At 46.3% G+C, this 21007-nt stretch overlaps 2 protein-coding genes across 2 annotated transcripts in view; one reads left to right on the top strand and one right to left on the bottom strand.

The window, feature by feature from the left end:
• Nucleotides 1–21007, top strand: part of LOC115534283 (E3 ubiquitin-protein ligase TRIM39-like) — an 84380-nt gene that overhangs the window by 37506 nt on the left and 25867 nt on the right. The gene's annotated exons all lie outside the window — the stretch shown is intronic.
• LOC115534828 (translation initiation factor IF-2-like) lies at nucleotides 927–3152 on the bottom strand. Its single transcript, XM_030346110.1, has 3 exons — nucleotides 3061–3152; nucleotides 2504–3029; nucleotides 927–1339 (listed from the first exon to the last, which is right to left on the bottom strand). The coding sequence occupies exons 1-3, from the start codon at nucleotides 3150–3152 to the stop codon at nucleotides 1163–1165; spliced, it is 795 nt and encodes a 264-aa protein (XP_030201970.1). The 3' UTR covers nucleotides 927–1162.

Below are 21007 nucleotides of genomic sequence, written 5' to 3'. Positions count from 1 at the left end.
CCGGTGCTCTCCGTCGCCGGCTGGTGGGTGGGGGTGGTACACCCCGTCCTTCACGGTTCCGCGGGCCCGTTCAGGCCGAGGCTTCAGGGGCGGGATGCCACAGTGTGTGTGTGTGTGTGTGTGTGTGTGTGTGTGTGTGTGTGTGTGTGTGTGTGTGTCCCACATTAACCGCCAGGGGGTACTGTAGTTCTTCAAACGATGCAAACTTTACAAAAGAAAATCCCTGAAAAAGCCGGAGGCGTACTCCCATTCACTCCCTCGACTGGTAAATTTCAGTCTTTATAACAAAAATATAGAGATATATAATTTTATATTTTTCTTCATATGTTTTGAATTGTCGTACATATATGCACACACACACATATATATGACTTCCAGTTTAAGGGCAGGTGATAACGGCCTTCTGAACCTCCTTTTAGGTAGAGTAGGTCTCTCTCTGTCTCTGTCTCTGTCTCTATACTAAGTGGCTTTGGAATGGGAAACATTTCATTGCCATGGCAACAAGCCCAAAATGTAGAATTAAAGATATGCATATGTGCATGCAGAGCTGTGATTATTAAATATTTAGCAAAAATAAGAAAACGGAAAGAGATTACTTATTGGACGACTGTTGTGACGGTTGCCTCTTCTCAATAAATGGCAGAAATTGTTAATCTTGCAGAATACTATACTTTATCTTTTATTGAGGTGTTCAAAAATCGAAGAATTCCAAGTAATGTCTAGAAAGTGTTACTGTAGAGATAAATATTGTTTATTATGGACAGGAAGATGACAGAGTGTACATCACAGTCTCTCCACACACGATCATTCAGTGATTAGAATCCTCCGGAAGCAGCAGATAAATAAACACACGGTATAAATGTGAGTTATATTAAAATATACTCTAGCTGGCCGTCCCCAACGAGAAGGCATTACAGTCGAGGCTCGTGTAGTTCAGAATAACCAGTGCTTTGAGTCCTCTTAAACCATGCAAATGAGTCGACATCTTCGCCTGCTAAATAAAATAACATCGATAAAAATCATCATTCAACAATAATATCCATAAAATAACCTGGTTTTTATTCCACTTAATGCGGTTGGCTCTAAGCCCCGCCCACTAGCCCGAGGGGTCCGGCGGCCATCTTGTCGTCCGCGTGATAAGACGCCGTCGCCACGGAGACGCTCAGCTCTTCCCGCCCGACGAGGAGGAGGGGCCACACCCGGCCGACCTCCTCAGCTCGATCTTCATCAGCTGACCCTCGGAGCGCGACTCCATCCTGGTTACCGTGGCGACGGCCGCGCCCGCCTTGGCGGAGGTCTTCAGGCCCCTGGACATCGGGATCCGGGACGCGGCGCCGGGCTGGGGATCGAACACACGACACCGACCGACGGTCAGGAGGGTGACGGGCGGTGTGGTCAGGGGGAGGGGCCTGGGGGCGGGGCCTGTTCACCACTCACCTGGTCAGATGTCACCTGGACTCTGCAGGTGAACTCCTAGACTCCGCCCAGCAGGGCTGGCTGTGCAGAGAGGTCTCAAGCCCCTCCCCTCCGACTTGTTGTATATTGTACATCCTGGCTCTTAATGTACGCACTTATTGTGTGTTGTATTGAGCTATAGTACTTAGTTGTGCAGCAGCTTATCCTAGCTATCTCTGTGGACTACGGGGAACGGGTCAACCTAGTGATTGTTGGTGATTGGCACTTGGTTCTATGAACATCCTTATTGTACCGACAGAGATTTATTGTTTTACTTTCTAAAGACGAAAACACTTATTGTAAGTCGCTCTGGATGAAAGTGTATGCTAAATGACCGAGTCCGACATGTAAATGACGTAACGGTGTGCTCAGTGAAGCACTCTGAGGCTGTACCTGGGATGAAGGGGGATACAAATAAAATGAAATAGAATTTAACGTCATGCATGAACGCATGTCAACATGAGTAGTGTGATGTGGTCAGCTGCTCTAGGGGGAAACACACCTCCCTTGATATCATTAAAAACCTTTCAGACCCAACTGCCATCAAAGGTGAAAAACTATACGACCGGGTGTGGGTGTAATTAGCCGTTACAAGCCGTTTTAAAAAGATGCCTCTTCTGACATCACTAGTGGGCGTGTCCACCTAGATGTGTGCTGGATAGATCAGTCTACCAGCCCACCCAGTGGACTGTAGCCAACGTTGCTCATCTATCCGTCGTACATCTAGGCGGACGCGCCCACCTGTGTTGTTAGAAGAGGCATCTTTTCAGAGCGGCTGGTAACGGCTAATCACCCTCACACCTGGTGGTGTAACATGTCACCTTTAAACACTGTTCAGAGGAATGTTCTCTTTGAGACTCAACTCATTCCTCAACAAGAGCCTCTCTACAAACTGAGGAAGAAACCGTCCAATCGGAGACCAGAAGGACCCAGGCGGGGGTCACAGGTCACCGAGCGGTGGTCAGAGGTCACCAAGCGGGGGTCACAGGTCACCCAGCGGGGGTCACAGGTCACCCAGCGGGGGTCACAGGTCACGGGGGGTACTCACCGGCGGCTGCGTGGGCCGGCAGGTTGCCGAGGTGATGGGCGTGATGGTGATGCTGCTCGTCATCTTCCCTGTCGCCGTGGCGCCGGCCTGGCGAGGGGACCGGAGGACCGTCCCCGTGGAGGTCTCCCTCCCCTCGGCCACGCCCAGCGTCCGGACGCTCAGCCCCGGGCCCCTCCCCCGGGCGCGGCCCCGGGCCCCTCCCCCGGGCGCGGCCCCGCCGGGCCCAGGTGGATGTGGATCCGGTTGTCCTCGGTGGTGGTGATGTTGGACTTCCTGCCCGGGGCGGGCTGCTTCTCCGGGGTCAGCCTGAAGACGCTGCGGCCGGGGGTCCCGTCCCGGAGCTCCGGGGGTCCCGACGCCTCCTCCAGCACCGGGGCGGTGCTGACGGAGAGGACGGAGACCGGGGAGCGGGCGCCGGGGCTCCGGTCCGGGGACGAGGCCCTGGAGACGGTCGTCATGGTGACCGTGGAACAGCGGCCCCCCGTCGACCCGGGGCGGGGCCTTGTCCGGCGGCCCGCCCGCCCGCCTCCTTCTTCTTCATCCAGGGGATCCAGGACCTCCTGGCGGCCCCCGGCTCGGCCGCCGCCGCGGGGGGGTAGCGCTCCGGCACGGCGGGCTGCTTCAGCCCCTGCTGGCGGAGGTTGCTCATGAGGTGGTTCTCCTCCAGCACCGAGTTCCTGATGAAGCCGGCGGGAGTCTCCTCCTCCTCCTCCTTCCTCTTCCCCCTCCCCCTCCTCCTCCTCCTTCCTCTTCACCCTCCCCCTCCTCCACCTCCACCTCTTCCTCTTCCTCTTCCTCCTCCCCCTCCTCCGTGTAGCGCGCCACGGCGTCCGTCTGCATCTCTGTCTCCGGCCTTCAGTCTGTGATGTGCTGGGCTTTCATCTCCTCACATCCCATAATAATAAGCGCTGCTCCCCTCCCAGGACCCGGTCCCGGTCCCGGTCTGGACCCCGACTCCTCCTCAGCTTTCACTGGTTACCTTTCAAGACGTATTCGGTCCAGCAGAAGAAGATTCAGAACACGGATGGGTATGCCTCCTCTGTTCTAACCCCATATGCTTCAGGTTACAGACTACTGACACACAACATGACACAAAGATAATCATGCCCCATAATGTGATACATATCATGAAGTAGCCTGCATTTAGGACTTTTTATACTGCTTTGTTATTTTATTTGATGGCGACACCATTGGTACGTTTTGTTATTGTTTCTGTGTCCGGGGGAGGGAATCTGATTGGCTGAGCTGGTGTCCTCGTGGTCATGTGAGTGACAAGGTGATTGACAGCTGACTGATGAGTGACGCGACACCTGATCAATCATTAGATAGATAGATTACATAGTCGACGCATCGCTACGCATACGCGTCCAAAAGGCTACGCGACGCGACGCTTCGGCCGCCAGGGAAGAAAGAAACTGCATCCGGGGTTTAAACCTTGTCAACAGTTAGAATGTTACTTTGGACTAGACAATTAGTTATTCATTGACCCCTTCTTCTTCTTCTTCTTTCACTTGATTGTGCGCGTGCACATCGGGGAGAGTTCCTACAGCAGCGTAGCGCCAATAATCAGCTTTTTGTTCTCTGTCTGTGTTTGTTGAAAATTGTGTCGGGGTTGGATAGAATGTATTCGGGGAAGCCCCGGAAACCCGGGTCGCTTAACTCCAGATAGAAGAGAAAGAAGAGAACACGCATCAACGCATTTGAATCGGCCAACGCAGCGCATGAATGCATTGCAGCCAAGTGTCTTGGGGCCGGAGCCAGGGGTTAGGGGAGGGGTTAGGGGAGGAGGGGAGTGGACGTCATGTTGACGAAACGAAACTGAAGGTTCAGATCAACCGAAGAAACCGACCTGGAAGTAGTGCGCTCGTACAGGAGAAAAACAAAACGCATTTTGAAACACGCTGACGGACAGAAACAGCATCAAGGTCAGTAAAGAATAACAACTTTGAGGGAAGTTTAAACCTCTCTTCCCGTAATGCAATGACAAGAATAATGGGATTGCTCAATACATGAACCTTGTCGTCTGTGTCTAGGAATGGCCTCTGCTAACACCTCCTGGCCTGAAGAGAACTTTTCATGTTCCATCTGTCTGGATGTGTTCAGCAGCCCAGTTTCCACACCATGTGGACACAACTTTTGCAGAGCCTGTATTACTAAGTTCTGGGATGAACAAGTCAAGTACAAATGTCCCGTTTGCAACGAGCTTTTCAACACAAGACCTGATTTACGGGTCAATATCCTAATTTCAGAGATGGTTGATCGGTTTGGAACGTCCCTACGAGTAAAAGAGCAGCCTTGTGTTGAACCAGCAGAAGTTCCATGTGACGTCTGTACTGGGACCCAGCAGAAGGCCGTGAAGTCCTGCCTAATGTGTCTTACCTCTTACTGCCAAACCCACCTGGAGCCACACCATAGAGTCGCAGGCCTGAAGAAACATCGGCTGGTCGAGCCTATGGACCGTCTGGAAGACAGGATGTGTAAGAAACACGACCGACTTCTGGAGCTCTTCTGCCAGACTGAACAGATGTGTGTGTGTCAGTTCTGCACAGAGACAGACCACAAGTCCCATCCTGTTATACCTCTACAGGAGGAATATGATGTGAAGACGGCCCAGTTGGGGAAGATAGAGGCTGAAGTTAAGCAGTTGATCCAGGAGAGACAAAAAAATATTCTGGCGATTAAAGACACGGTTAAACGCAGCAAAGTAGACGCAGACAGAGAGATAGCTGATGGTGTGCAGGTCCTCACTGCTCTGATGCGCCGCATTGAAAAGGGCCAGGATGATCTCAAAGAAATGGTTAAAGAGAAACTGAAATCCGCAGTGAAACAAGCTGAAGACCTCATCAAAGGGCTGGAGCAGGAAATAGAAGATCTGACCAATAGAAGCTCAGAGGTGAAGCAGCTCTCACACACTGAAGACCACCTCCACTTCCTCCAGGCCTTCAGATCCCTGAAGGATCCTCCACCCCCCAGGGACTGGACCACGGTGGAGGTCCGTCCTCCGTCATACGTAGGGACCTTGAGGAGATCCCTGGATCAGCTGGAGGAGACACTGAACATGGAGATGGAGAAGCTGCGTGATGCTGAACTGAAGAGGGTCCAGCAGTATGAAGTAGATGTGACTCTGGATCCTGATACAGCTAATTCCAGGCTCAACCTGTCTGAGGATGGGAAACAAGTACATGATGGAGGTGTGAGGAAGAGACTCCCAGACAACCCTAAGAGATTTATACTGTTGGGAGTTGTTGTCACGAGGCAGAGCTTCTCCTCAGGGAGATTTTACTTTGAGGTCCAGGTTAAAGACAAGACTTATTGGTGGTTAGGAGTGGCCAGAGAGTCCATAGACAGAAGAGGTGGGACCATGCGGACCCCTGAGAACGGTTACTGGACTCTTCTCTACTACCAGGATGAGTTGGTATTTAGAGATGACCCTGCTGTCCGTCTCCCTCTGAGAGCTGGGCTCCAGAAGGTGGGGGTGTTTGTTGATTATGATGAGGGTCTGGTCTCCTTCTATGATGTGGAAGCCAGGGTTCATCTCTACTCTGCTACTGGCTGCACCTTCAGTGAGCCTCTCTATCCATTCCTCGGCCCAGGTTCCCGTGTTTATGAAAGCAACAACTCTGCCCCCCTCATCATCTCACCTGTCAATCAAACAGACTAGGACCTTTGTTTGGTAATAAAATAATCAAACAACCAAAACAACTGATGTTGTTTCCTGAATTAGAATCTCTACTATGTGAGGTCTCAGAGTACTGTATTCTTATCTTGCTTTTCACTGTCATCTAAGGAGTAATTCATTAAGCCACTAACACTGTGCTATAACAAATATAACCCATTATAACCTATAAGACTACACTATAATGTTCAATGTCTTTTATCTGAATGTTTTTTTATATTTTTAATTAATGAAAAAAGAAATGTATTAGATAAGGTGAAACATTGATTTTGATAACATTATCATTAGTTGATTTAACCAAATAGTAATATTCGTTTATTTTCTGAATCATTAGATTAGATTAGATTAGGCTTTATTGATCCTTTTGGGATGACTCCCTCAAGGAAATTGATTGTCCAGTAGCTTACAGAAAGAAACACAATATTAAATTATATACCATATAAGATAAACAATAAACTCATGTATCATGTTTGACAACACAATACAATGTTTGTAAACTTTTGAGATTTGAATAAAAATGTACTAAAAGTAGAACATCTTCTGTGTGATAGTTACATTCTCAGTACAATATATATTCAGTGGAATAGGTACATTCTCAGTACAATATGTATTCAGTGGAATAGGTACATTCTCAGTACAATATATATATTCAGTGGAATAGGTACATTCTCAGTACAATATGTATTCAGTATAGTAAAGGTACATTCTCAGTATCTATTCAGTGGAATAGGTATATATTCAGTGGAATAGGTACATTATCAGTACAAAATGTATTCAGTAGAATAGATACATTATCAGAATAATATGTGTTTGTAGCGGTATCATATTCACTGTGTATGTTGTATGGTGCGTGCCCCCTTTAAGGGAAGGGGGCATGGCACCCACCTGGTGTTACAACGCAGGTCTTAAGGAACGCACCTCTGGCTGTGCGGGTTCTGTGTTTTGGGAAATAAATCCTTCTCGTGTTTTTCACCGGCAATCAAGTCTCCGTCTCCATTTCATTGCGATCTCCTACATTTGTGACCCTGACGTGATCTGAACACGCAACCTCCCCGCACCGGTTCCGCTGAGTCGTTTCGGGCGGGTGCTCAGGGCTCCTTCCCGTTGGCCTTGACTGTTCGGAAGTGTGAATTCTGGGGGGGGCGTCTGTAGCGGTATCATATTCACTGTGTATGTTGTATGGTGCGTGCCCCCTTTAAGGGAAGGGGGCATGGCACCCACCTGGTGTTACAACGCAGGTCTTAAGGAACGCACCTCTGGCTGTGCGGGTTCTGTGTTTTGGGAAATAAATCCTTCTCGTGTTTTTCACCGGCAATCAAGTCTCCGTCTCCATTTCATTGCGATCTCCTACATGTTCATTGGAATAGGTACATTCTCAGTACAATATGTATTCAGTGGAATAGGTACATTCTCAGTATGTACTCAGTGGAATAGGTACAAACGCAGTATGTACTCAGTGGAATAGGTACATTTTCAGTAGAATGGGTACATCCTTAGTACAATATGTATTCAGTGGAATAGGTACATTCTCAGTACAATATGTATTCAGTGGAATAGGTACATTCTCAGTACAACATGCATTCAGTGGAAATAGGTACAATCTCAGTAAAATGTGTATTCAATAGAATCGGTACTTTATCATTGGGATAAAACAAAAACAACTATGGTGCATATGTAACTGATGTGTACCCGCCCCGCCAAGAACCCACACACAGGCTGGATAGGATGATGTGATCCTTTATAGCTGAGCTGTAATGAGTGGTAGACACACATATACACAATTTGTAGTTTAGCACCTCCACTGGTTTAGTCCTAGCAGAGAACTACAAGACTACTAAAGTACATTACATCTTTTTACAATTACATGACATACATGACAAATACATTTTAAGATGTGACTTAAAATGGTTTTTAACAGAATACTTTTTAACATGTGATCGTATAGTGGTTTTAACTGGGTTTTAACGTTACTGCTTTTACAATGAATTCAATCCAATATATTCTGAATGAGTTTTTTAACAAACATCATTCTTTTTTATATATTTATGAAATCATCAATAGAAAAATACTAAATGCAAGACGCAACATCAAATAAATGATTAAACTGTAACAGCACCCACTAGTGGTGACCATCAAATCACAAAGGCCACGTTGTCCCTTTTTCAAACATGGCGGACAACATGCTGGCCGACAAAACCCGAAACGCAAACGTCCTGACACTTTAAACACACAATTACAACACAATTATTACCTGTAATGAGTGGTAGACACACATATACACAATTTGTAGTTTAGCACCTCCACTGGTTTAGTCTACGGGGGAAATAACATTGACCTCAGTGCGAAACAATATCACTACCAACGTGAGCAACAATCAATGTAAAACGAAAATGATAACATGAATAAATCTCACGTTAGCTTCGATAATAATAATACATAACACTTTTCACTTTTCATAACACTTTTCAAAGCAACATCGGAACGTGACTTACCCTAGCAGAGAACTACAAGACTACTAAGAGCACTCGGGTTGCGGTCATATATGTAGACTTCCAGGTACCAGCAGATGGCGCAATTGAACCCCTCATTACAAGGCAATATACAGGCGATATACATATTTTTGCAGGGATTTCAATAAAATAATCAGAGTATTTCTTATACCCGTTACATACACCCCCCTGAAATTCTGCTAAATATGGGAGTGCAATCCTAAAAAAAAAAAAAAAAAAGAACAGTGCATTACAAGGAACAAAGCTAGAGTGCATGTCAGTTCTAAAACTCTCCCAAAAAGGAGTGTGGAAAGAAAAGAGGCGATCAAACTCCTAACTAAACACAGACTCAGAGATGCCTGCTACACCTCTGAAATGCAAAACATTGTCCCTGTAGCCTCAAGTACTACCTAGACTCATCTCTGGTCAAATACTAGCTTAACCCTGATACTCAAACCGAAAGTGCATCTCTAAAGAACTGAAACAATGTACTAACTGATACTGTGGACACAGAATCCTCATCTACTACTTGCTCATTCATCTGACAAATAAGGCGTTGGGGAAGCTTCATGGAACTACGATCCCTGAGATCATAACGGCCAGGCTGTGTGCAAACCACCTGAGCTAGAGGGCCTGGAATGTCATTGTCTGGACAGTCAGTGTCAAGAATGGCTGTCTCAGGGGCGTTAGTGTCCGGGGAGTCAATGTCTGGAGGGTTACTGTCAGGAGGAGCAATGTCTGTGGGGATATTGTCAGGAGGGGACATGTCAGCAGCGTCAGTGTCCAAAGGGGTCTCATCTGGACAAACAGCTTCGGGAGGGGTCACGTCTGTGTCAGGGACTATGCCTTCAGAGCACTGTGGTGGGCCTTCCGCACCATCGACAGCAGCATGGTCAACATCTTCTGCAGGTATTTGTTGACTGTCCTGACTGGAAGCGGCGACTGAGAGAGAGTCAGACTGGGCAACATCAGACCTCCGGTCAAGTGAGCCATCCTCCTCTTCTGAATGGACTTCCTCTTCACTTGTCTGCATCAGCCAGCTCACTGTACGAACATCACTGTCCTCCATCACGTCAGGCACATCAGGACATGCATCACTACTGTGCGCAGCTACGTCACATTCAGAGTGTTCTGACCCACTGTCCACACCTCTCTCGCAGGGCAGAAAGCTGACACAGAGTAGTAGATTCCGGTGAACGACTCTCTCTCTGCCTGTCAGGCAATCCTTGACTCTGCAGACATTGAGTTCAGGTCTGACTGAGATGACTTCATATGGGGTCGACTCCCACTTGTCTGCAACCTTGCGTTTTCCTGGCACACCTCTGTTGGCGCACAACACTCTGTCTCCAACGACGAGAGGTGAGCCCTTGACCTTGCGGTTGTACAGCTTGGCGTGGCGAGTCTGTTCCTTGAGACTGTTCCTCTACACAATCTGAGCAGCTTCATGCAGATCCTTCCTCAGGCGGGACACGAAGTCCGAGTGGCTGACAACAGTGTCACTGGTGAGAGCATGCTGAAACATGACGTCGACAGGGAGACGAGGGATTCTCCCAAACACTAGGTAGAAGGGTGCAAACCCTGTCGTCTCATGCTCTGTGCAGTTGTAGCAGAAGGTGAGTTGCTGCAGCATCTGTGGCCACTTTGCTTTGGACTGAAGAGGAAGAGACCTAATCATACTTCCCAGGGTCCTGTTAAATCGCTCTGTGACACCATTTCCCATGGGGTGATACGGAGTCGTATGGGATTTCTGCACCCCAGCCATCTCTAGAAGCTCCCTGATCAGCTTGCTCTCAAAATTGGCTCCCTGGTCCGAATGGATACGCCGAGGAAAGCCATAAATTAGAAAGAAGTCATTCCAGAGACGACGAGCAACCTGCTTGGCAGTCTGATTCTTGCACAAGAAGGCGTGTGCCATCTTGGAGAAATGATCAGTCACAACTAGAACATCCACAGACTTGTTCCCTTGCTCAGCAGTCCAAAAGTCTATGCAGACCAACTCCATAGGCTCAGAGGTGACAATGTTCTTGAGTGGCGCACGGCTGTGTGGCTCAGGTGTCTTCCCTACTATGCAGCGCTGGCAGGACTGAACATAGTTCACAACATCACGTTCCATGCCACTCCAGAAGAATCGTTGCCTCACCAGAGACAAGGTACGATGCTGGCCTTGGTGACCTGCTGAGTCATGGAGACCTTGGAGGACTTTCCGTTTCAATGAGTCAGGTACTATGAACTGGAAGATCTTCTTGTTCACCTGGGGATCTTTCCTTATCTTGTACAGCATGCCATTCTGTATGGTTAGTCTACTCCAATGCTTCAGCAGCTTGATCACGCTACGTGACTCAACAGCTCTCTCACGTTTGGTAGGTCTCTTGTGTCTCTGTACAAAGTACATGACCCTGCTTATCGTGCTGTCTTGCTCTTGTTGACCAACGAGCTGGCTCTGAGGGAGTGCAGCAGACTGGTCTTCCTTCTGCAGAAGACTGAAGGCAGCATCTGTCCCAATCACGTGACTCACACCGCCAGTGGACTGAGCATTGAGGATGGCAGCAACTTCCTCTGATGCGACTGAGCCTCTGGTGTCGGGTGTAACTGCCCCCCGCACTGGCTCGTCCGATGCTTCACCACCGTCGTCCACAACAGCCTGACAGTTGTTGGACACTCTGAACACCTCTTGTACGGTTCTGTCAGTCACACCGTTGACCAGGTCCAACAGTGAGGCATAAGGCTCGGTGACAAGGCGATGACCCACGCACGACTGGACAAACGGCTCACGGCTCAAGGCGTCGGCTACGATGTTCTTTGGGCCGGGAATGTACTTCAAGTCAAAGTCGTAAGCAGCGAGCTTCGCCACCCACCGCTGCTCACACGCGTCAAGTTTGGGTTTGGTTAGAATATATGTCAAGGGGTTATTGTCAGTCCATGTGGTGAAGTGCCTGCCTTTCAACCAGTGGCTGAATTTGTCACATACCGCCCATTTCAAGGCAAGAAATTCAAGGCGGTGTGCAGGGTAGTTCAGCTGGGAACGAGAAAGCGTTCTACTCGCAAAGGCAACAGGTCTGGCTACTTTTCCACCAGGTGGCAGTTGGGACAGGACAGCTCCAATCCCATCAAAGGATGCGTCGACAGCCAGAATGAACGGGGCATTGAAATCCGGGTGGGCTAGGGTGACACTTGTCATGAGGTCGTGTTTCAGTGTCTCGAACGCATTCTGGCATGCGTCGGACCAGTCAGCAGGAGTCAGTTTCACAGGACCTCCTTTCTTCACAGGTTTGCGACCTCTCTTGTGCTTGCGCTGAGCACCAGGTTCAACTGTGAGTCTGAACAGCGGCTTAGCCTTCGCAGAACATGCCTCGATGAAACTCTGATAGTACATCACCATGCCTAGAAACGATCTGATTTTACTAGGGCAAGGCGTTTTCCCATCGGACTCCATGAGTCCTGTGACTTGTAGATCATTTATGGCTCTCACTTTTTCAGGGTTTGTTTGAACCCCATCTTCACTGATGACGTGCCCAAGAAACTTCACAGTCCTTCTGAGGAAGAAGCATTTCTTGGGTGCGAGTTTAAGGTTGTGCTCCTTGAGGCGAGCAAACACCATCTCTAGGCGTCTGAGTGCAACTTCCTCTGTAGGCGCAAATACCATCAGGTCGTCGAGGTAACACAACAGGCTTGTGAAATTCTCGTCACCGAATATGGACATCATCATCCTCATGAAGGTAGCCGGACTGTTGCAAAGTCCTTGAGGGAGACGGTTATATTCATGAAGTCCAAAGGGCGATGAGAATGCTGTATACTTCCTATCATCAGGGTGCAAGGGGACGTTATAGAAGCCTGATGTCAGGTCCATCGTAGAGAATAGAGCATTTCCACCAAGTGCGGCTAGAGCATCTGCTTGTTGCGGCAGTGGATAGGCATCCTTCACAGTTCTTGCGTTGAGCCATCTGAAGTCAGTGCATACTCTGAGGTCTCCATTCCGCTTCCATACGAGAACAAGTGCAGATGCATATTCACTGCTCGACTTCTGAATAATGCCTTTTTCTTCCATCTCATTCAGAGTCGTTCTCAGTTTCTCATACTGGCTTGGTGGTATGCGTCGGTAAGGTAGTCGGAACGGCTTGTCGTCAACGAGGTGGATGCGATGCACAAACTCTTTAGCCTCTCCGCAGTCCATCTTGTGTCTGGAGAAGATTGACTCATACTGTTCAATGATGTGAACAAGTTTGTCTTTCCACTGCAGTGACACTTCGCATGACTTCAGATCAACGTCTTGCAGTCCCAGAGCCTCCATGGCATGCACCATGTCCTCTTCTGACCTCAAATGCACATCTTCGCTCTGCACACACTGCATGTTGCACTTGACCTCCTCTGCTTTAGGCAGGTCCTCTACTGCTATACAGGGGGACACATCTGCGATCTTGGCGTTCCTTCTCAGCACCACAGTTCTGTCTGTAGGATTAATAACTTTAACAGGCACCCATCGATCTCCCCAAAGTGGAGTAATAACTCTTCCAACAAGGATTTGTTTGGGTCTGGCTTTAGACTGGGTCGGTTCAACGACCACAGTACTACCTACTGACATCACAGCCGACTCAGGTAACTTGCCCCAGACAAGGTGCTCGCTCTGTGGTTTCAGTGTCACACAACTCTTGACTTTCACTGTTCCCACCTTATCTGGAATGCATTCACCTCTCCATCTCTCTGTATTGGAAAGCAGCGACAGGAATTGGCAGTGGTCATCAGTCTGACCATTGTCGGGTGAGGAAACTAGCCTCCAGTAGCCGTCAGTGTTCTTCAGTTGAGTTAGAATATGCTTGATAGCATTGCTGCCAAGGATCATTTGTTCTGTCTGGCCAGGAACGACCATTACTGGAACGATCATCCTGCATCCGTAAACGGTGACATCAAGGTCATACATGTCTTTGGGGGAAACGCGGTGACCTCCGCAACCTACAATGACATAATCATCAGCTGTGTCTCTTTTCATGTCAGGGTATTGCTGCAGCAAGGACTCAACAGCAGATTCACTTATTGTACAGGCCATCGACCCGCTGTCCAACAGCGCTTTGAAAGTGGGGCCATTCTTCACAAGTACAGGTGTGTAGAACAAGCTGTCAGTCTCTGCTATCCTCTGGGATCCCTGAAAGATCAGTTTCTTGGATGAGATTACTGTACTGCCAATATAACTGCTATGTGACTCATAGAGGGATTTAATATCCAGCATGTCGGGTTCCTCATAACTGGTGGGAGGTTCAATTAGCCGGTCTGCACAGTCCTCCCTGGTGTGCAGACTGGTCAGTTTTCCTGAGGCTGTGGAGTGGTCCTCCTTGCTGGACAGTAACGGCGCGAATGGCCTGGAGCATAACACTTGAAGCAGAGCCTCTTCTCCCGGCAATGAGAGAAAGCACTGTGACCATCATCTTTGCAAATAATGCATGGCACGTCAGTGAACCCGTCAACTCTGTCCTCAGGACGCTTGGGTGGAGCTCGCCTCCTCATTTGTGACTGGTCAGAGGTCCCACGCAGTAGAACCTTCTCCAACATAGCCATCACTTCCGCTAGGGGGACATACTGAGGGCTCTGGGCCTGAGGTGGCACGTGACTACTCTGGCCAGGGGCCGGGCTATGGCTCACCTCAGCTGTGTGTACTGCAACGTCCATCCTCTTCACAGCATGTACCGGGGGAGTTGCTTTGCAGCTCATCTCGGCATGGTACTCGTTCAGCACCTCCAGTAGTTCACATGCTGACCACTTCTCGATGGTCTTGGACCTGAAAGTGAGGGCCAGGTCTTTGCAGGGACAGTTTCTAATAAACATGCGAGTCACCTCCGTTTCAGGGTTGTCCAGCGTCTTGCCCTGCTCTCTCAGACAGTCAACGGCGAGGTCAGCTGCTCTGTTTAGTCTCAGCCAGTAGTCATAGGGGTCTTCCTGGTCTTTAGGCAAAGTCGAGTAAAAGTCAGCTAAAGGGACAGCAGAGTACCTAGTACAGCTAAAGTGTTTTCTGAGGAGACCATAAATCATGTCGGGCTGAGCATGCATATCAATGTTACTGTTCCTAATGCCAAACTTCACTACATCTTTAGCTTTCCCCCTCAAATGCACAAGGATTTCCTCAGCCTGCTCTTCGACTCTCACATTACTCTTTTTTATGAATGCTCTCATCAGATCTTCCCATTCATGCACCTTGATTGAATCTGACCCATCTCCTACAAATGATGGTGGTTCCTTAACCTTCCTCTGTGTGACAACCTGAACCTGAGATACATCAGACACACGGCTAGGCTGACTCAGTGTGCTCGTCACATTCTGTGTGACAGTTAAATCAGGAGCTACTGTGTTGTGTGACTGCATATGCGACATGATGCTGTCAGCTAATTGATGACCTATCTCCTGAATGACAGTCCTCATCTGGTCAGCTACACCCTCAGAGTTGTCACTAATAGGATTTGGCGTAGACGTGACTTGAGGCAAATGGGAGCTAGTGTGCTGGTCAGCTGCATCATGGACGCTAGTATTGGAAACTGCCTCTAATGGGGGCAATTTAACACCTGGGGTAAAACTATCAACAGAAAAGGGGATAGGAGTAGGCATACCCCTGCCTCTGCCAACATGAATGGGTGTGCCAAACCGTGGGAAAAGCTGATTACTCTGAAATGACATGTTTCAAAATGTCTGGCACAAAACAGTACAGTCCACCCCAATATATGAAATCATCAATAGGAAAATAGCAAATGAATCAAAACGGTAGAATAAATCAGCAATCTGTGTGACAGTTACTGCTATGCCACATAAAATTATACGTGCCACTGTGACACACTGTACAGTGTATAGTAATGAGCTTCACTGCAATATTTGCTACCCTTGTAAACTGTGAACCTGCAAATACTGTGAACTGGTTGCTTCATGGAACGATGTGGTAGGCAGGACGGTCAGCGGTTCGACGAGCTTGATAGAAGTTCTCAGGTCACGGCACCAATGTAACTGATGTGTACCCGCCCCGCCAAGAACCCACACACAGGCTGGATAGGATGATGTGATCCTTTATAGCTGAGCTGTAATGAGTGGTAGACACACATATACACAATTTGTAGTTTAGCACCTCCACTGGTTTAGTCCTAGCAGAGAACTACAAGACTACTAAAGTACATTACATCTTTTTACAATTACATGACATACATGACAAATACATTTTAAGATGTGACTTAAAATGTTTTTTAGCAGAATACTTTTTAACATGTGATCGTATAGTGGTTTTAACTGGGTTTTAACGTTACTGCTTTTACAATGAATTCAATCCAATATATTCTGAATGAGTTTTTTAACAAACATCATTCTTTTTTATATATTTATGAAATCATCAATAGAAAAATACTAAATGCAAGACGCAACATCAAATAAATGATTAAACTGTAACAGCACCCACTAGTGGTGACCATCAAATCACAAAGGCCACGTTGTCCCTTTTTCAAACATGGCGGACAACATGCTGGCCGACAAAACCCGAAACGCAAACGTCCTGACACTTTAAACACACAATTACAACACAATTATTACCTGTAATGAGTGGTAGACACACATATACACAATTTGTAGTTTAGCACCTCCACTGGTTTAGTCTACGGGGGAAATAACATTGACCTCAGTGCGAAACAATATCACTACCAACGTGAGCAACAATCAATGTAAAACGAAAATGATAACATGAATAAATCTCACGTTAGCTTCGATAATAATAATACATAACACTTTTCACTTTTCATAACACTTTTCAAAGCAACATCGGAACGTGACTTACCCTAGCAGAGAACTACAAGACTACTAAGAGCACTCGGGTTGCGGTCATATATGTAGACTTCCAGGTACCAGCAGATGGCGCAATTGAACCCCTCATTACAAGGCAATATACAGGCGATATACATATTTTTGCAGGGATTTCAATAAAATAATCAGAGTATTTCTTATACCCGTTACACATAAAAAACCCTTTTACACATGATGGGATTCAAGGAAAGATTAAAATCCCATAATAACTGCACACGTGTGTAGCTTTGTAGCAGTAAATTACTTTTAATGTCCACCTTACAATAACCCAACAAGTCTAACCCACCGATACAAAGCTCACAGTGACTATGTGTAAAGATATGTGCGAGTGTCTTGACTTTGTCTTGTCGGCTCTCCTCTCCATCCTCTCCTCTTAGTTTCTCCTCTCTCCTTCCTCTCTCTTCTCTTCCTCCTCTCTCCTATGTCTCCTCTCCTCTCTAGCTCATCCAGGATTGTGTTTATCATTGTTACGCATCAAAATGATGTGTGTTCAAACTGCAACGGTAAGCATAAGTTGATTTGTTGAGTCAAATATTGTTCAGTACATGTCAGCGTGGGAGTGTGTGTGGAGGACGGCTGGTTGAAGCAGCCTCACCTGCTGAGTCTGATTGGACTCTGGGGCTTGGTGAGGGACACACCTGTTGCTCATTGAGTAATCGGTGCGCACTGGTTGAACCAGCCGTTTAGGGCGTGGTCACACCACAATGAGGTGCTTTCAGTGTCAAAGATTTGGGCACATTTCTAAAATCTGTAAGGAAAAGAGGGGGTGTGCGAAATGCTCAGGGGATCATGAGTATGGGAAGTGTGAGGGGGCCAAGTTAAAAGGTTGTAGTTGTGGGGGTGAACATGTGGTCAATTTTGGAGGCTGTGAAATAATGAAAGAGGAAGTTGCAGTTCAGAAGGTGAAAGTGTTGGACAAAGGGACCTATGCAGAAGCAGTGAAGGCGGTGAAACAGAGGCTAGGTGCTAAGAGTCAGGGAATGGTAGCAGCCTGGGGGGCGGAAGGGAAGTGACGAGGGAGTCGATGGGAGAGCAGCACGATAGGGGCTGGGGGAAAGAGATCCTCCTCAACGAGGCTTTGGCGACTGACTATGTACAGAAGGACGCTCGGAGGCTAGAGTTTGGATGCTAGGAGAGTTGGAGACTGGACAGTGCAACAGTTGAGAGAGAAGGAGGATGGCGAAGTCTGGTATCGTTAGTGATGATATGGAGTATGATGATTCAGATGCAGAAATTTGGAATCCCGTGACCAGTAGGAAAAAGAATAGAAGAAGAACAAGAAGGTGTTCTGAGATGAATGACAGTGACGGAGAAAAGCAGAATGAGTCGAAAAAAGCAAGGAGGAAGGAGGAAGGAGAAGTGTGGAAAGTGATTGTGGAGTTTGAAGAGATAGCTAGTAGCAAGCTACACCCAGTCAAACTGTCGAAAGCTATGAGGAATGAGATTGGTTAAGTCAAACAGGCAAGGTTCTTGAGCAAAGGAAGGATGTTAATAGAAACTGTTAACAAAGATCAGCAAGAAAAGATTTTGAAAATGAGTACACTGAACGAAGTGAGAATCAAAAGTCAAATCCCTGGTATAAATCGTAAGATACGTGGAGTGATAACCGGAGTGCCAATAGACTTAAGTATTGAAGAACTGCAGAAAGAAATCAAGGGAGCCAAAGTGACTGTTGAAAAAAGGTTGTCCACTAGATACCAGGGGAAAATAGTGGACAGTTTGTCTGTGCTTATTCAGTTTGAAGGGGCAATAAAGGATAAGGTTACGATTGGATACCTGAGTTACCCGGTTAGAGAATTTGTTCCCAGGCCATTGCGGTGCTTTAAATGCCAGAGGTTTGGGCATATAGCAGGACAATGTAGGGCAAAGCCAAGATGTGCCAAATGTGCAGGGGAACATGAATACGGTCAATGCGAGGCAGAGGCTAAAGCTAAATGCTGCAATTGTGGAGGGGATCACAGTGCGGCATATCAAGGATGCGAAGCACAGATTAAAGCAAAAGAAGTTCAGAAATATAAAGTCCAGAATAAAGTAACATATGCAGAGGCAATCAAACAAGTAAAAGGACCACAAGGTGGTGCAAGTGTGGGTGTTGTTGAACCCTCTCAGTATTCACCGCAAGCTTTAAAGCCAGTAGGTTTGCAATGTGATGTGAATAAGGACACTTTGATTGTGGATAAGGCTAACTTTGTATTCTTCATGGCGAAGGTCATAAATCTAGCTATGCAGGACAAAAATACAAGGTCAGATCGGATAAAGATTGTTGTGGAGGCAGCAAGGGAATACTTAGACATAAAGGATGTAACGGGAGAGATGGTACAGGATGAGATCAATAGAAATGAAGGGGTTACTAAGTAGTATAATTATGGGGTTCCTTATTCTGCAGTGGAATGCCAGAAGCCTGATATCGAATGGGCAAGAATTTAAGAGATATATAGAGAAATTAGACGTTAAACCAGAAATCATTTGTATACAAGAAACATGGATGAAATCACACTTGGATTTTAAAATTGTAGGATACAACTCAGTTAGACTGGATAGGAATGAGCGGCAGGCAGGGGGATGTGCAACGTTTATTAAGGAAGGAGTATTGTATGAAAGAGTACCAATGAATTATGAAACTAGTCTAGAGATAATTGTTATTGAAATCTGGGTTAATAAAAGGAAAATGACTATAATCAATTTGTACAATCCATGTAAGAAAATGAAGTTGGAGGAATTGGAGAGGGTAGGACAAAGGCAAAATGCTATATGGTGTAGAGATTTTAATGCACACAGCATGTTATGGGGAGGAAGGAAAGATGATGATAATGGGAATGTGATAGAGGAATTAATGGACAACAAGGGAATAGTTTGTTTAAATAATGGGGAGGGGACAAGAATAAATGTAAGCAATGGAGTGGAGTCAGCGTTAGATCTTACACTAGTAACAGATACACTGGCAGGAGTATGTTCATGGGAAGTAAGGAAAGAAACGACTGTTGGAAGTGATCACTATCCTATAATCATTGGAGTAGAATTGACAATTGAAGAGTGCAATCTAGAAAGAGTGATGAATTGGGACTTTCACAATGCAGAGTGGGAACTATTTAAGGAAATAAGTGAGAAAGAAATGTTAGAAATTGAGATAGGTGAAGATGTTGACCAGCTAAATACGAATGTGTGCAGAGTTATATTAGAGGCTGTTGAGAGAACAATTAAGAGGAAAGAAGGAAAAGGGAAAAAGAGGATGGTACCATGGTGGAACAAAGAATGTAGTAAAGCAATCAAGAGCAGAAATAAAGAATTTAGAAGGCTAAAGGGAAACCATAGGTTTGAGAACCTTATTGAATATAAAAGAAGTCAAGCAAATGTAAGGAGAACTATTAAAAATGCAAGGAAAACTTGTTGGACAAATTTTTGCAATTCGGTGGGACGGGAAACGGAATTGGGACAGATTTGGGGCATGATTAAAAAGATGAATGGGGTTAAGAGAGAATATGGATATCCAGTTTTGAAGGTAGGGGAAACAATAGCAATGAAGGAAGAAGAAAAGGGGGAGATTTTAGCAAAGGCTTTTGTGAAAGTTCATAGTTCAGAAAATATTAGTGAAGAGGGAGGGAGAGGGAGGGAGGCTACTTTAGTGGAGTATGAAGTGTTGATGCAAGATGAGGAAGAAAATGAAGATTTGCTTAATAAGACTTTCACAATGATAGAAATGAATCGTGCATTAAGGAAAACAAAGATGACCGCACCAGGAAAGGATCAGGTTCGTTATATAATGACAAGTAATTTAAGTGAAGCAGCAAATGGAATATTATTGGAGTTATACAATAGAGTTTGGAAGGAAGGTAAATTACCAGAAAGTTGGAAGGAGGCAGTTATTGTACCAATACCTAAACCAGGGAAGGACAGTTCCAACCCAGAGAACTATAGGCCAATTGCCTTAACATCGAATATATGTAAAATAATGGAGAAAATGATAAATGAAAGATTAACATACTATATGGAGAGTAAAGGATTTATGTCAAAGTATCAGAGTGGGTTCAGAAAGGGGAGGAACACTATGGATCCGACCATATGTCTAGAACATGAGATCAGAAAGGCACAGATAAATAAGGAAAGTGTTGTAGCTGGGTTTTTTGATATTGAGAAGGCATATGACATGATGTGGGTAGAAGGATTATTAGTTAGATTAAGGAAGTTGGGAGTTAAAGGGAGAATATACAGATGGATTGAAGATTTTTTAACTGAGAGATCAATACAGGTGAGAGTAGGAAAAAGCTTGTCAGGGAAATTTAAAATAGAGGATGGAACACCACAGGGGAGCATAATTAGGCCACTATTATTTTCCATTATGATAAATGAAGTTTTTGAAGAAATAGAGAGTGGTATGGGTTTTTCATTATTTGCAGATGATGGGGCAATATGGAAGAGGGGGAAAAATATGAAATTCATTGTTAAAAAATTACAGGAGGCAATCAATAGAGTGGAGGAATGGTCTTTATAAATGGGGTTTTAAGTTTTCGGTAGGGAAGACAA

Source organism: Gadus morhua, chromosome 21 (assembly GCF_902167405.1).
Source record: "Gadus morhua chromosome 21, gadMor3.0, whole genome shotgun sequence".
NCBI lineage: Eukaryota > Metazoa > Chordata > Actinopteri > Gadiformes > Gadidae > Gadus > Gadus morhua.
The sequence above is the reverse complement of the archived record's forward strand: the minus strand, read 5'-3'. Positions and strand labels throughout refer to the sequence as shown.